General features: G+C 35.1%; 2 protein-coding genes across 3 annotated transcripts; one reads left to right on the top strand and one right to left on the bottom strand.

Moving 5' to 3' along the window:
• The first annotated feature begins 863 nt into the window (after nt 1-863).
• Nucleotides 864-7,393, top strand: LOC145560072 (magnesium transporter MRS2-4-like). Its single transcript, XM_081621330.1, has 4 exons — nt 864-1,368; nt 2,710-3,152; nt 4,328-4,606; nt 6,936-7,393. The coding sequence occupies exons 1-4, from the start codon at nt 1,032-1,034 to the stop codon at nt 7,212-7,214; spliced, it is 1,338 nt and encodes a 445-aa protein (XP_081477456.1). The 5' UTR covers nt 864-1,031; the 3' UTR covers nt 7,215-7,393.
• A 1,101-nt stretch (nt 7,394-8,494) lies between these two features.
• LOC145560073 (uncharacterized protein At4g06598-like) lies at nt 8,495-14,312 on the bottom strand. 2 transcript variants are annotated; one of them, XM_081621332.1, is made up of 6 exons: nt 14,169-14,312; nt 13,858-14,081; nt 11,308-12,043; nt 10,397-10,476; nt 10,155-10,277; nt 8,495-9,240 (listed from the first exon to the last, which is right to left on the bottom strand). In XM_081621332.1, the coding sequence occupies exons 3-6, from the start codon at nt 12,021-12,023 to the stop codon at nt 9,029-9,031; spliced, it is 1,131 nt and encodes a 376-aa protein (XP_081477458.1). In that variant the 5' UTR covers nt 12,024-12,043; nt 13,858-14,081; nt 14,169-14,312; the 3' UTR covers nt 8,495-9,028. The 2 variants fall into 2 exon arrangements, with proteins under 2 accessions (XP_081477458.1, XP_081477457.1); XM_081621331.1 differs by having other exon boundaries at nt 13,858-14,312.
• Between the last annotated feature and the right edge of the window lie 2,662 nt (nt 14,313-16,974).

The following is a 16,974-nucleotide window of genomic DNA, read 5'->3' on the forward strand; positions in this document are numbered from 1 at the left end:
TTATAGTTTTACACACTCTGCTAATAGGGTGTCTCTTTGTAAGACGGACAATTTACAGCCACGAAGTGGCGTTTAAGATGTGCTTCATGGTTGATAGGCAAGTTGACGAAGAGATGGAGGTGGCGACGATGATGGGTTTCGACTAGGAAACAGGGAGATCAGTGGTGGCGGTAGTGGGTTTTGGAGAGGAAATGGAGGATATCGGAGGAAATGGTGCTTCACTAGTGAGAAGATGGAGGAAGGTGGCGGTGACGGCCGGGTTTATTTCATTAGAGAAAAAGGGGATGATCTAACTCAGCATATGAACTTGAGCTTGCATTGTTGTTTTTATTTACAATTCGACTACTAGATTAACAAACTTCGTTGATCTAAGTTTGACGGGGCTCCCTCTTTTCTATATTACTCGTACTACATATACTTTTATATTTCCTTGGTTGTAAGTGCCTAATTGGAGTTTAGCACGCATCACATGTCACACATGCTGATGCAGAACTTTGACCAATAAAATCTTAAATCACCAATAAGTATATTATAATAATTAAATATTAATAATCTATTCATTACAACGATTCGAACTAGCACTCAATTTTTTTTTTCTTATATATAATTCATAAGCATTGTTTAAATTGTCAATGAGACACTTGAAAGAAAAATGAAGAGAATATAAAATATTCCAAAGTTACTTTAACGTATTATTTGTGAGATATAAAATATTCCAAAGTTACAACTACGGAGTAAAAATTAACGGAATTAGTATTATCGCAAACAGTTCCCGGCGAAAACGAACAATCAGAAGATGGTCCACTTCCAAAACTCCCAACTTAAAAAATTAGGGTGGAAGGAAAGTAGTTATCTTGCGCAAATCACATCCAATCCATTTTTAAACCAACACCCAAAAAATATATTCGGCGACTTTTGTTGGAGTTGATGGCAGACAAACCCGACCCGTCGGAAAAAACTCAGATTATTCACGCAATCATCCCACTTTCTGAGGAGAGAGAAAGTCTACCAATTCCTCAGGAAGAGAGAGAATGGGGAAGAACCCTTTCTCTTTCCGCCGGAGTTTCTCTCGTCGCCGGAATCGCAAACTTCCGGCGATGATGTCGCCGGAAACATCGGGAATTGAAATTGTTCCGACGTCGAAAACCGATGAAGTTGCCGGATCTTCCGCCGACGCTGTTGTCGTTGCGAGTAGTAGTAAAGTGAAGAAGAAGATGGGAGGTTCGAGGTTATGGATGAAATTCGATAAGTTTGGTGAGTCGGAGTTGTTTGAGTGGGATAAGAGTTCGATTATTAAGCGAGTTGGGATTCCGGCGAGGGATTTGAGGATTCTTGGGCCTGTTTTCTCTCAATCTTCTAATATTCTTGGTATTGATTTCATCTTTTTGTTTGGTTTTTTGTGATGATTTTGATTTATTTTATGTTGTTTTGCGTAAATTTGAGGTTATTAGACTTTATTTTATGGTTGACTGATCTATTTTTATTTGTTTTTTGAGGTAAGTTTGAATTTTAATGTCTCGCAATAAATTAGTGTGACGCAGTCTAATCGCGAGCTAATCGTTAATTACCATAGTGGTATAAGTATAATCTTGTGGAATTATTATTTTTTTATTATGCAAATTTGATTATAACTGGATTTTGATGTAGGTGTCCACTTAATGAGTGACTTAATGCAATGTGTTTAGCGCGTTTTGAATACCAATAGAATAACTAACACGGGTTTAATTTTGTTCTAAATTGGGAGTTGTGTATCTTGATTTTGTTTCTAATTACTTGTCAATTGTTACTTTGATCAACTAATAAATTTCCTTAATGCTTGCTTCTTTGGATTGGAAAAATATTGTTGCTTGTCACTTTAGAACACCAATGCAATAGCTAACCGGTCTTGATTCGAACTACACATACTTAGGGCGCGGGGAGTGATTTCTAATCAGCTAGTGAAGGCGTGAAAGATATAACTGAAAGTGTGTTATGCAAGAAAATTGGTTGAATATGCATTCATTACTGATTAGAGGATATAATCTTATTGCTCATTTTGTTCGGGAGGGAGTATTTCAGTTGTTCCTTTAAGATAGCAAAATAAGGCTGACTAGTATATTAGGCACTGGGAGTATTTCCATCATTTGACATATTATAGTGGGTAAAGAAACTATCTTATTTACATTTGTCGGTTAATAAATGAGCAATGGGCTGACCTGTTAACTTAGTGTTGTGAGTAAGCCAGGATTAGGGATTTGTTCTCTTCATCAGAATCTAGGTATAATGGTTTGAACTATAATGGTCTAGGCTCATTTAGTCCAAATATTTCTGGTCAGATGTATTGATTTGACTAAGTTTTGACCGTATTTTGCACTTATGTATTATAATAAACATTATGTAGCAGGATCTTGTTAGATTTGGCTATGTGTATAATCAAAACTTTAATAAAGCATTTATATATAAGCAATCAAAGATATTTGGTAACAAGTAAATGGAAACTCTGCACAAAACTTTGGTATGATTTGATCTAATTTTGACATGAATGAGTTGTAAGTTTATAATAGGTTTGCTGTTTTGCTATAAGCTTAAGTTTCCTTCTATTTGAATTTGTCTTATAGTAGTATAAGTAAACAATGCTGTTACACGCAATTGTTGACTTAAATCTTATAGGATGATGATTAGGAGGATCAAGCTCAGTAATGTTTTTTTTTCCTGTATCATTTTTGGCAGCTAGAGAAAGAGCCATGGTTGTCAATTTAGAGTTCATCAAGGCCATAGTAACTGCTGAAGAGGTGCTTTTACTTGAGCCTCTTCGCCAGGAGGTTCTTCCTTTCGTGGATCAGCTTCGGCAACAGCTTCCTCATAAGAATCAGGCTATGAATAAATCAGAACCTGTAAATGATCGTGATAATAAAGTACGTTCCACTGAGGCGCAGTGGGCACGTACCCCTGAAGCTGTTGAAGGTGAGCAGCAGGAGCTTCCATTTGAATTCCAGGTGCTAGAAATTGCCTTAGAGGTGGTCTGTTCTTATTTGGATTCCAATGTTGCTGAGCTTGAGAAGCATGCTTATCCTGTGTTGGATGAATTGGCTCGAAACGTAAGTACCAAGAATCTTGAACGTGTGAGGAGCTTGAAGAGTAATCTCACCCGCTTGCTTGCTCGGGTGCAAAAGGTAATACACGCTGAATTGAGCTATGCTTCTTAAATCTTACAGTTGGATACCTTTCTGTACAGTGAAAGTATTTTCATATTACTTCTTGTCTAGTAGGCATGTTGTGATGTAGATGAATTAGTATGTGATCATTGTGGAACCATAGCCAAATTAATAGCCGGGAAAGAAGAGTATTATCAAACTTATTTAATCTTTCATCCTCTGTAGGATCTGTTTACAAATACACCTATATCATCTCTATATTTGTATACTGAAGTCAGAGTATGAACTTCCCAACTTGAGTGCTCACTGCTCTTGCTCTCATGGGGATTACTTGTGTAGGATTCTATGTAGGTCACAGCTCTTTTTTCTAGTCCGCTGTCTTGAATTTCTCTTCTAGATGCTTTCTTACTAGATGGAACGTTAGATACCTTTTGGACGTCGTGGATTTGCTTTTCAAATTCAATGTCACCTAAAGCTTGATTCATTCTGTCAATACAGCCAATACACTTATGGCAAGTTGTCTTTTGAGTTCTTGGCAGTGCTGTGTAGTGTGATTGTGATATTTCTTTTGTTAGAGTATCTGTGCTGCAATGCTGAATATGTTGTACCTTGTTCATTAGTTGCCCACCTTGCCAGCACTTATTCTCAGATTTTATTTGGAAACTCTATCTTTCATGAAAGTTGCTAGATATTGGAAACTCTATCTTTTTATGAAATTGCTAGGGATCAGACTTTTGGGGTAAATGTCCTTTGCAATTCTCACGAATTTATTGTGTCTATTAAAGCCAAGGTAAAGGTTATTTGCTGCAGCCTACATGCCACTTTTTTTTGCTGTTTCTGAACTCAGCTGTTACATCGTGTCTTTGTCACTTGTCTTGGTCACAATCTTTGCTTTTATCCATTATTTTTCAATTTTTATGGTAGATCCTTCGACAAATATATTAAATGAGTTTTATCATTAATTATTACATTCTTGGATGTACAATGTTTGTGGTCAGTGGTCACATCTTAATCCGCCTTTTAACCTATAATATACATGTAAAGATGCTACAGTGTTGATTTTATGATGGATTGTACATATATTTTTGTTACTCAGCTTAATCAATAGCTTCTTGTCAACAATCCTTCATATTATCTTACTGCTGTATTGTTGTGTTCAGCTTCTGAATAAGTTTAAATCCTAATCTTTCAAGGTAAGAGATGAAATTGAGCATCTTTTGGATGATAATGAAGATATGGCTCATCTATATCTTACGAGAAAGTTGATTCAATATCAACAATCCGAAGCTTTAATGAATTCAGCTGCATCACATTCCCTTGTCCCGTCACAACATGCTCTTCATCGGAACAGCTCTCATCGGAGTGGAAGTATAATGACCAGCAATTACTGGGATGATGATGTTGAAGATCTTGAGATGTTACTGGAGGCTTATTTCATGCAGTTGGATGGGACTAGGAACAAGATATTGTCTGTAAGTATTGCTCTATTTGTGGAAGTCCATAGCATTTTTTTTTTTTTCTGTTTACATGCAATCGTATATATATATATTTCTTTTTGGTGAAGTAATTTGTGTGCTGAGATAGGTATGCTAGCAATTGTAATTTTACCTGTGCTTTTGAGGGGATGTAAGGTTGTATATGCATTGTTTCATCTTGATTTTTCTGGTACCTGCGAAAATTCTGTATGGTTTTTTTTTTTCCTTTTCTTTTCTGTGATAAGAAAAGGCGAAGAGAGGGGCAGGAGGGTATCATCATATTTTTATGTTTTTAATGTCTTGTGTATGCTCTTAATCTCTTATAATCCATAAAGTATTGTAAAGTCTCTTTTTAAACCCTTAGGTATTTGCTATTCTAAAAAATATGGGAGTTGGGAGTTTGGGACTAATTCCTATATGCGAGATAGCTAGAGAGGGGGTTGGGAATTTTGGTAAAGGCGATTAGACTAAAGGATTACATATCAATTACAATTTACGAGGACAAAATATTCGCAAATGGTGTTGGTAACAAGAGGAGTATATTAGGTGATTTTCTCTATGACTGAAACAAGTCTGTAAAAGTCAAAATGGAGTCCGAAAATTGACGAAGTTACTCCACAGCTTAAGAATGAGATGGAGAAAAAGCTGGCACATTCATCCATGTTTTGGGTGTTTTTTTTTTTTTTTTTTTTTTTTTTTTTTTTTTTTGTGTGTGTGTGTGTTGGGTTGGGGGGGGGGGGGGGGGGGGGCGCGGTCTAGTGGAGAAGCTCTTCATCTGTGTTACCCTGTTGAGAGGAGGGAGGACAATCATTAGGCCTAAAATTCCAAGCTGGTGTACTTTAAAAAATGAAAACTGACAGATTGTTATGGAGCTGCACTAAGTTTATTTATTTAATTTACTGTGGGGGCCGGGGACAAGTGGAATAGGGGGCTCCTTTTCTCACTGTATTTGCTGCTTATATGGCAGCACCATGTATGCTCTTTTGCCGTTACTTGTATGGACCTGGTGTGATGTTGCCTGTAGGGGACCTAGGGGTCCTTTATTTTTTTGGTTTTTTAAATATTTTGTTGCTGGTTGGTTAGCTAGTGCTGGATAGATCTTTGGTTAGCACTCTCTCTGTCCCTCTTATACTATCCCAGTTTTCTTGTTGCTGTCCCATTGGGTTTGCTAAGAGATACAGGCTAAGAAAATGACAAAAGAACAACTTCACTTGCCAAAACTTCAACCAAGTCTTCGAAAAATAAAAATTAACCTTTGGGGCAATTTTAGAGGGATAGATGGAGTATGTATGATGTATCAACAATATTCTGATTAGGTGTGCTGAAATTTGTGATTGATCGAAATTGATTAAGGAAACCAATTTGATATTTGATTAAAATTATTATTGATGTAGCAATCAGAAAAGGTATCTCTTCTTTATTTATTTATTTATTTTTTTTTTATTTTATTTGATGAAGTGGCATGTGAGAGTTTATTATATATTAAGGGTGACATTTTGCTAATTTTGGTGGCATTTGCTTGTCATTATTATAAATATAAATAATTAACTAAATATGCGCACCTATCTGTGCAACGATTCCTAAAAGATCTATTGATTTGATGTAGCCATGTAGGTTCTTTAATGAAATACTGTGATCTATGAATCTTGGTAGGTTTTGGTGTTGATGCGACGTGTCCCGTAATGCTTTAATCCCTCCTCTGACAGTCGTTTTTATTTTATGGTTGGTTGAGGGGGGGGGGTTGTTTGGGGGAGTAAGAGATGCGATTATACCTGTTAAAACTTGAACCATGCCCGATTACCCCACCCAAAACCGTACTCTACCTTATTCGAACCAACCTAGTAATCACTGTTTTTAATAATGATTATTCTATTAAAAATTACATATTGGCAATAGAACATAAAATGACCCGATTTTACCTGAACGAGTATTAGCCGAATAAAATTGACCTAGAACAATGTGATTGCTACCTCTGGGAGTAATTAACGCATGATGATTTTGTTTTCTTATTGAATGTAAGCTAAGTCTTAAAACTACCATTTGATGAACCTCATTGACCATAGTGGTTGTCAACAACTCAACACACTTTGTAATTTGTATGTTTTTAGGAGAGAGTTGAGTTGTCAGAGTCAGAATTGTGGCAGACTAACACTAATTTAAATTATCTGTAATTTTCTCGTCTCACTTAAAATTGAACTGCTGAAAATGCCAAACTGCTTAATTCTTCTGTCCTGAGTTGTATTTCTCCTTACTAAGAATGATTCCCAGAAGTGTTTGCGGGTCATTATGTTCTTTTAGTTATCTGATAACCATGTATATGCTGCAGGTAAGGGAATACATTGACGATACGGAAGATTATGTGAATATCCAACTTGACAACCAGCGTAACGAACTTATTCAATTGCAGCTCAATCTGACAATTGCATCATTTGCAATAGCACTTGATACCCTCATAGCAGGATTTTTTGGCATGAATATACCATGTAGCCTATATAATATAAACGGTATATTTGGCTACGTTATTGGAGGTGGCACTGCCTTTTCTTTTCTGATTTTTCTCCTGATTTTAGGATACGCCAGGTGGAAAAAGCTACTTGGCTCCTGAGTCTTGACCCTGTTTACATTGTAATTGTTGTTTATGACCATAGAGCATAGTTATCTCAAGGTAAATTGTCAATTTTAAATATTCCATCATGTATAGCATAAGAACTACCTTGATGAGGAAAATGAAACCTCTTACTGGATATCCGTCTCCGTTGAACACTGAATTATTTGGAGGTTACATGTCTCTGTCTATGATATATATACTGCCATTCTGTTGTCTATTTTTTTAAGTTGCTGAAGTATAGTGCTTCTCTTTAAAAAAAATTCTAGTGAACTGGGCTGGCAGTTAAATCCATCACAGGTGGATCTTTGTATTGACAGTAGATTCATGTGCTCAATTCTACTCACTGGCAGAATTTGGTTCTGTTGAGTGTTGAGAAAACATAGGGCGGAGCATTGGTCTAGTGACTAACCAAGATAACCAAAGATTGGCCTTGCAACGATTCAGTTAGCGTCTTTGATTTTGGTTTTCACCTTGATTTGTAAGTGCAGAGGGACTGCAGACTAGTTAGAAGCTAGAACAAACACGGTGTATAATTTTTTTACTGTGTTAAATTCTCCTAATTTTCACTTAGACCTTTAATGAATTCACCAAATATTAATCTAAACATATCAACTTGGAAAAACTGAACTATACTCAATACCCAACTTGAAACACGGATTCTATCCAAAATCACTTGGCTCAATTTGACCTGACCTTAATTATTAACTAAGCATATAGGCTATAAAAATGAGGAACCAATCCAAAATAAGGCTAAGCAAGTCTTACCCAAATTAATTTAATTTAAATTGATTTGAATGACCAGATTGCCACCTCTATGACATAAATGGAAAGATGGACGCAGTGGGACCTTTTACTTAAACATTGATCTGTAGAATTTCAGTGATAGAAGGGCAAGAATCCTCAAAGACCAAGTATTTTTTTAATCAAAAACTCCGTATCACCTACACAAATCCTTGAAACAAACTGGTCTTAACAACAGGAGTTGAGACCAGATATGTACTTATGAGTAAGTTTCTTAAATGCACATTAAATACTTGCATATGAAATAGTCACAGCATCCAAATTAAGGTATACAGGCCTATTAAACCTCGAGGCATAGCCGCACATGTTGTTTCTTTTAAAGCTAAGTTATGTTTTTGAAAACACAGATTACGCTTCAAACAATTGAGCCAAAAAATTTGTCATCACCAACCCGAGATGATGATAATCATAATAATAATAATAATAAAATAAAATAAAAAAAGAGGGGGAAGAAGGAAGACAAATCAGACCAAGCCTCAAACAAGAACTACTTTAACTGCACATTAAACAATTTACATCTAAATAACAAGGATGAATTGTCAGTAAAAATGCTCATTATAGTCTATAGAGCTGTTTCACCAATAATGCATTACAAGTAACCTGTAATACATACTCTTACAGGTAACTTTCCCATATTCCACTCCTGCTTTTCTGCAAGGTTCTACATCTGACAATTGCTATGCGCAAAAGGCAAAAACAATGGGATAAACAAATTCTTAAATTAGTGATTGCTACATCACACGAGACAAATACCCTCCCCTTAACCACCTCAGGCAAGACATCCCTGGGAAAAAGAATTTCCTTCCATTCCAGTGACGGCCACCAGGTGCACAAAACAATAATAATTCAATGAAAATGAAAACTGAAAGAAGAAATTAGGTTATCCGAGCTACGGGCCACCTTGACGTCAAAAGGGACCAATCCTGCAGCAGAAATGACAGCTAAACAAACGTGGCATCAGTGATTGAAGGACACAAAGCACATACAAATTCCTCTGACAATCCCAAGGTTCAAATACCAACTGGACCACTGAAGGAGTCAGGGCCTGAACTAGACTCCTTATGCTTTAAATTGAGATTTGCAAACTGTGAATCAAGATCTCTGCTATTTGTACGTCTGTGGCTAGATGACGGCCGCTGAAGTGGCTGGTGTGGCTGCTGCTGCTGCTGTTGGTACAAAGTCCGAAGACGGCCTATTTCTCTTTCCAAAACTTTATGCTCCACTGAAACCAACATGAGCTTTCTTAGCACTATTTAACTCAATTCTCATCGATTGCAGCAATTACATGGCATAGCACAGAAAATGGCCATTTTATGTTATCAATATAAATACAATATAATATACTAATATTTTTACCATTCTTCAGAATTGCTTATGAATAACAGGGAGCTCCAGACAAACTTCAAATTTTACAAAGTCATACAAAGACACAAAGTAGCAATTAGCAAGAAATGATACATAATCTCAAAACAGCAAGCTTCTTTATTATGAGGGCAAAACTTTTAAGTAAAGGCTGTACTATTTTTATTATAAATTCACTAGAGGAAGAGCCAAAGTGAAGAATGAGATTTCAAAATTTTAGCGATCTTAGCAGAAGAGAACAAAGCAAGATTCAACATTCATGAATTTATCAGAGTACTCTATACCAGCAGACCAGCCTCAAAAAAATGTATGATGTGACATCAAATGGTAGCATCTTGGACGGTTGGACCCACAATATGCGAGAGGGGTTGGCAATTTGGCACACAATACACATCATGCATTAGATTATCAACTATCATAGTAAGTTAGTAACTAAAATCTCTCCCATAACTGATACAAGTCCAATGAAATCATTCAGCATGTCGTTTGCACTGTGACCCCTAGGATCCACTAATTCAAAAAATAACTCACCCCCACTCCAATAAGTGATTTATAAATAATAATAAAAAAAAGTTATAAGAGGATTTTTCTAGTATACAAGCATCAAGCTTCTGACTGCTTCCAAACAATCAAGCATAACCAGAAAACAGAGACAAGACTGGATTAACAAAATTATGACCTAGCTTAAGCAGCTTGTCTGACAATCACAATCTTTGACATCACCATATTACAAAAGAGAGCTTATTTATCTTCAAAATAGTTGACAACACTTACTGTATTTGATGAGCTTCTCCTGGGACAAGCTTTCCAAACGTTGCTTAAGAGCTTTATTCTCCATGCTTAGGATTAGATTCTGTTGATTAAGAAACTCAAGCTCTGCTGAAACTTCAGACCCCTCTGCCTGTAAAATTAGACAAGAAAGTATAAAACCAGTGGCCTTTGACCTACCTTTTCCTTTCCCATAATTGCACAGGAGAGAAGAAAAGGACCGATTTGGTAAATTACTAAACAAAAACTTGCCTGTAATGCCTGTACATTATTTTCCAGCTCAGCTATGTACTGAAGCTTCCGAACCCTCGAACGTTGAGCAAATTGCCTACATTAAGAAAAGTTCAGAGAAAAATCTTGTTCTCAATATAGCAGTCAAATTAGCAGCTACCAGACCTAAGCAGGTTGTTTAACATTAAAACAATTGATGTTCAAAAAATTACAAAGCTATTAACATTGGAAAGAACCTATATATATATATATATATATACCATCTGATTTCTCTTTATGAACTGCTACTCAAATCTTAATTTAATTATTAATTAAATATAAAAGTAAGAAACACCCTGTAAGGGTCAGTCAATTACATGAGGGCAAGCAGAAGGTTCATCAACGAAGATCTACACATAGTTCCTAGCAACTAACATTGTCTATGGTTCTTATCTTTTTTAGCTTAGGGAATAGCATGATAACATAATCTTGTACAAAAGAACCTTCAACAAAGTACATACCAAACAATAAATTAAACTTTATCAGTCATGTAAAACAACGGAAAATTGTTTGAGGTCACAGATCAATAGATCACCAAATGATAAATGAAGAGCTTCATATATTTTCAGCTATGTGATTACTCAAGCAATAGGAGGTTCAGCATGTTGCATAAGAATAGGCCGTACTATAAACAAGAATCTAAAAAGGGACAGGGATGATAATTTTTTTTTTTTAAATGGTTATCAATCTACAAGGAACTTAGCACAAAAAACTAGAGTTAAGAATGATAAGGTGAACAATACAATATTACTTTTGAGTTTCTTTATTCTTTCTTTCTTCTCTCTCCTTTTTAACTCAGGGGCTTGAGAAGAGGCATATAAGGGAGAAAGCAAAAGGTGAGAGCCGCTAACTATAGTCAGTAACAATTATTAATGAGATAGAGGCTTACTGCTTAGCACGTTTAGTATCATTTTCAGATGGAGTTTTGGCATGGGAACCATCTTTCTTTTCAGAGGCAATACCAGAGTCACTTTGGTATTGCTTCTCAGCTGGAACTGGATCTGCTTCAAGTGGAGCTGCAGACCCTCCTACACTTTGGGTCACGGCGTTATCCCTTGATAAACGCAAGCCACTGGTATGATTTGCAGGAACCAATTTCATTTCCAATGCCTTGTTCTTACGTTTCCCATAAAAGTTAAGGTCATGGTAGAGTGACCCTTGAGGAGTTTCTTTGCTAAGATCAAAGTTTTGTGAGCCCCATAATGGAGCAGATACCATAGGTCTGAACTTGTTTTGAATGTTTTCATCGTGCGACACCGTCATTGGTGCCATATAATCCATGCTGGGCATACTGCCAGCATCACAATAAGCAAAAGAATCACTTGATGAACGACGATGACCTTTGCGAACAGGAGTATCTGGCTCATTCAAAAGATCATCCAACCAAGAAGGCTGCTCATCTAAAAGGCTCTCTGATGAAGTTCTTTGATGATAAGCATTTCCATCTCTGCACTTTGAGGTAGGTTTTGAACCCAAACTGGTATTGGGTCCATAATCAGAGTAAGATGAGGTTATGCTGGGAAATGGACATTTAGGGGGAAGTAGAGAGTTCTTCCCATTCTGCATCAGATTTCTGAAATTTGCAGGCCCTTTGGGATTTGACATATCCTAGGTGCAACAATTACCTACAAAGTAATAGTTTTGTTAGATGATCAATATATGAAATTTCTTTGGGAGAAGAAAGAATATTTGGATCTAGCTCATAATAGTTAAGAATGCCAAATGAATTAAAAAATCATTCTACAGAGTTTAGCATTCAACAACTACAGCAGGTGTCTCTTTTATTCTGCATATTCCACATAATTTCACAAGTATAGAATCAAGTAATATCCATAAATGAATTCAAGGTAGCTGATACACAATAGACCATTATTTGCATAATAGCCACTGCACCAATGAGCATCACTAATTTAAATCATGCTGTCAACCACTTTGTCATTACTCATTACAGCATCACTCCTTTTGCATCACAGAAGTAGGAAACACTACACTCAAATTTCATCTCTACCACTAGAATCCTCCTATCTTTCAAAATCAACAAGATAAACCTTGCAGGCTTAAAAGGTATATTAACCGGTATTCCTTATACGTCCCTAAATAATAGGCCATATTAGATTGAAGGTCAATTTTAAGGAATTGGGTTTTATTACCATGGCGGTCCTTCTTTTTGTAACTTATTAAAACATCACCATGCCACATACTTAGTTTTATCATTAAGGGTGATATGGATGATTTATAAGTTTTTAAACTAAACCTATATAGTTTATTACAATCCAAGAGTAGGATGTGGTCTATTCATTAGGGATGGAAGAAGTCTAATACAAAATTCACATGGCTTATAGTTGAAGTATAATTTCTCATATTTGTCAAGCCTAGAAGCTACAGCTGCAACTTAATATAGAGACACCACTGTTTGCTGTTCAAAAATTGTCAAACAGCCAACAAAAAAATCACAATCAAATTTCAATATTTCTAACACTATATTTCTAACACTCACCCATCAACTTCAAGCTTCAGCTTAATACTCAAATCACTATACACTATACTAAAATCACAATCAAATTTCAATATTGCATGTCAGGGTAACCATTTTGAAGAACATGTTAGGCTTAATAGGAGTAGCATTGTTTGAGTGGCAGGCTCCAATTGAAAGGAACCGCACATAGAGTGTTTCATTTGGATAGTGAGTTCTTTTTATAATAATAAGGGCCTGTTCTCATTGACTGAACTCAACTGAACTGAATTGAGCTGAACTGAATTGAATTTCAACGTAAGAGAACAGGTCCTAAGTCAAGTCAAGGCATGTTTAAAGAAAATCGAAGACCCCAGAATAGAACAATTCTTCCATTACTGAAACACCAACATAATCCCACCAGCCCACCACACTTAGCTGAAAGTGTACTCGTACTAGATTGTCAGAATTTTAACATAAACTCTTTGTTTTTATATCCGAAAGAGAGTCTTGGACATGGTTTTCCAAAGCTGGTAGGCATTCAAATCCATGAGACAATCAATGATCAATATCAAACAAATGCTAGAGTAACAACTATTACTAACAATCAACTAAAAGGCTGAATTTCGCAGCCAAACGCCTTTAATTCACTCCTGTAACTTCTGGTAAATCCATAATTGACCCATAAAAATCTTTCTCCTCGAAACAAGCTCAATTGAACAATTGAAAATCAATTCCACCACCCCAATTCATCATTTTAGGGTTCTTGGCACTATAAATCCTACATTATCCCTAAAATTAAGCCAAAAATTTGACCTAAATTCAAATTCAACAGCAAAAATTTCCATTTCCAAGTGTTTAAGTTTCTAAATTTGCAAAACACAATTATTTCTTAAGATAAGCCGATAATATAGCCTACATTATCAATAAAACAGTTAAAAAAGCTGAATTTCAAAAAATATAAAACTACGAAAAAACGCTAAATACCTGGAAGAAAAGATTCCGATTAAACAAATCAATAAATTGTTAGCAAGGAGCTAGGGTTAGGTCGATGATGAAAGATTATCGGAAAACGCCGAAAAACACGAATTTCAGAAGATTCCACGAATATTCCAACGGAACTAAGATTGAGCTCGCCGGAGATTCCGTCGGAGGTTAAAAGTAATGAAAGAAGAGAGAGAAAATCGCCGGAAAAATTGAGAGTTGCAGATCTGAGCAAATTTACAGAGAAGTTGAATTGAAGAAGACGAAGAAGAAAGAGAGAGAAAATGAAGATTTTAGCTGAGAAAGAAGTTTACCCAGAAGATTAAGCGTCGAAAGTTAAGCGCCGGAAAATTAGTCGCCGGAAAAGTAGAGATAGAGAGAGAAAGTGGAATAGAGAGAGAGTGTGTATTTGGGAGGAGAGAGAAAGAGGTTCTTGGTGTTTTTGGAGAGGGTGAGCTTTTTTTTTTTTTTCTTTTTTTTTTTGGTATGGGGTTTAGCACGTGATATTTTGATTAGATTATGATATTTTTTTCCCGTTTTATATTAATTGCAACAATTTGCTTAGCGATTACCATATACTCGGTACTCCCTTCGTTTTTAAATGTTTGCTCTACTTTTCCTTTACGGCTATTTTTAAATACTTAGGGCTTGTTCTCATACGTTGAAGTTCAGTTCAGTTCAGTTCAGCTCAGTTCAGCTCAACTCAGTTCAGTTCAGCTCCCAATTTCCTTCTCTTATAAAATATTCATTTCAGTTCAGTTTAGTCAATGAGAACAGGGCCTTACTCTATTTTCTTATTTGGAAAGCTTATACTAAAACCTAACACATAGAGAAATGGTGTAAACAATTAAAAACGAAGGGAGTACATTGAAGAAATTGTAAAGTTTAGACTAGTGATCGAGATGATAATCATCGGTAAGAGAGGATTGTTAGTGGAAATAGTATTAATAAAAATGATTTTTAGAGATGTTATGGAAGAATTAATTAATAAATAATGTTTCTTTAAAAAAAAATACAAGAATGTTAACGAAGGGAGTACATTGAAGAAATTGTAAAGTTTAGACTAGTGATCGAGATGATAATCATCGGTAAGAGAGGATTGTTAGTGGAAATAGGATTAATAAAAATGATTTTTAGAGATGTTATGGAAGAATTAATTAATAAATAATGTTTCTTTAAAAAAAAAATACAAGAATGTTGGTTCTTCTCGACTTTAATAGTGATGCAAGTGAGAGAAAGGAGTGAAAAGGAGAAGTGTTGTAATTAATTAGAAACAAAGAGAATCGATGCATAATGCATAAAGCGTATTTGCAAATGTTACTTTATGTGTCCATAACAGTGTTTAAACTACGTAGTACAATATATATTTCTATTTTTAAGCTTCTTATATGTTATTATACATATCTCAAGTAATAATGAATATTATTACACCCTTTGTGTTTTAATAAGAGTTACCGTTTGACTTTTTTCACTATTCACATAATGGTTTTGACTTGATTTATTTACTAATATATAAAATACAAATTTTATTGTATAATACCTGTTGGAATCGTTATATAGTATACTTTCATATCATAAAATTTTCAATGACTTTATTAACATATAATTAGATAAATTAAGGGTTAAACTCGTGTCTCGACATGCGTGTTTAGTCAAACGGTAACACTTATTAAATCAAGAGAGTATGTTTTTAATTAGTGTGGGGACCATAGTAAGTAGTGTGAGTCAATCTAGGCTGTACATATTGTTATCTAACGGCTGGAATTGAATTAATTATTTTTTAAAAAAAAAACAGGCGCCATTAAAAATAGTAAAAACTCGATAAGATTGGTCATTTGCAACAATTGCAAGCTGTCAGAATGTTTTGCAAATAAAAATTCCTATAAAAATCTTTTAAAAAATGGAGTAATATTTAATTTACAACTAATAGTAGGAGTATTATTAATTAATAATAAACTAATAAAGGATTAATAATAAAATAATAAAGGGTTTAATACTAGCATGACTCTGTCACTATCTTCTGTCAATTCCTGCTAATAATTTGGTTTGGTTTTCCAACTTCCTTAGAAACTCAACAATTATTTGGTCATTGCCAGTTGCACTTCCCACTTGTGTTGATTTACTGTTGCTTTAGATCTCCACAATAACACCAACCCCTTTAACCTTTTTATAGTGCAAAGAGGTTTTTTATTTATGAATTTAAATACATACTTGTTCATTTGAGAATACCTAATTTAAAGTACATTTAACCACAAGTTTTAATTATTTTAAGTGTACTTTTCGGAACATGAAGCTACTAAATAATAAGCTCACATTATGGTTATATTTTTTTTTGTAAGCCTGGAGTGTATGATGTTATTAGCACTTATAGCAAGGTGGTATTATAATTCTTTCAATGATACAAATAATAAGCTCACATTATAGTTATATTTTTGACTTAACACTTGCAAATTTTCAAAAAAAAAAAAAAAAAGTAGATTGGCAAATAGCGTATCTAGTGGTAGAGTTATACATCGCTTAAAGCCTTAAACACTTTTTTTAAGGTCTTGTTAGGAAAACAATTTGTCGATAACTGGGTAATTAAACCCATGATTATGATTTATGAAACATTTTTAGTTAAAGTAAATGTTGGCAATTAGCTGTTAGTTCATGTGACACTTACATTTATACAAGCTAAAATAATTATCTCACTTTTAAGTTTCTATATTACTACAAGTACCTATTAGGCTATTACTGAGGCATTGACTTTTTAGACGTTGACTTTCACAGTTTTCTTTGTATATTGATTCTAAAGATCCACACTGTCTTTGGAACCAAAAAGCATAAAAGATTTAGGGAATAAATTAATGAGGGAAACTGCCAAAAGAATAGATAAAAAAATATAGGGTGGTGGATTAGTGGTGGTATTGGTAGACTAGCCAAAATTGACCGTAAAAAAGACCGAGAAACGCAACCTTTATAGCAAAAGTGTCCGGATAAAGGTGGAAATGAGCACAACCAATTCCTCTTTTTAATGAGACCAAACCAACCCCTGTTTTAATGGATCAACACCCAACCAACCCAATCTAAAAGTCTTCGAGGCTACTGGAGTGGCGGGCGGTGTTCGAGAGAGACGAGGGA

This window comes from Chenopodium album, chromosome 9 (assembly GCF_948465745.1).
Source record: "Chenopodium album chromosome 9, dcCheAlbu1.1, whole genome shotgun sequence".
NCBI classification, from domain to species: Eukaryota; Viridiplantae; Streptophyta; class Magnoliopsida; order Caryophyllales; family Amaranthaceae; genus Chenopodium; species Chenopodium album.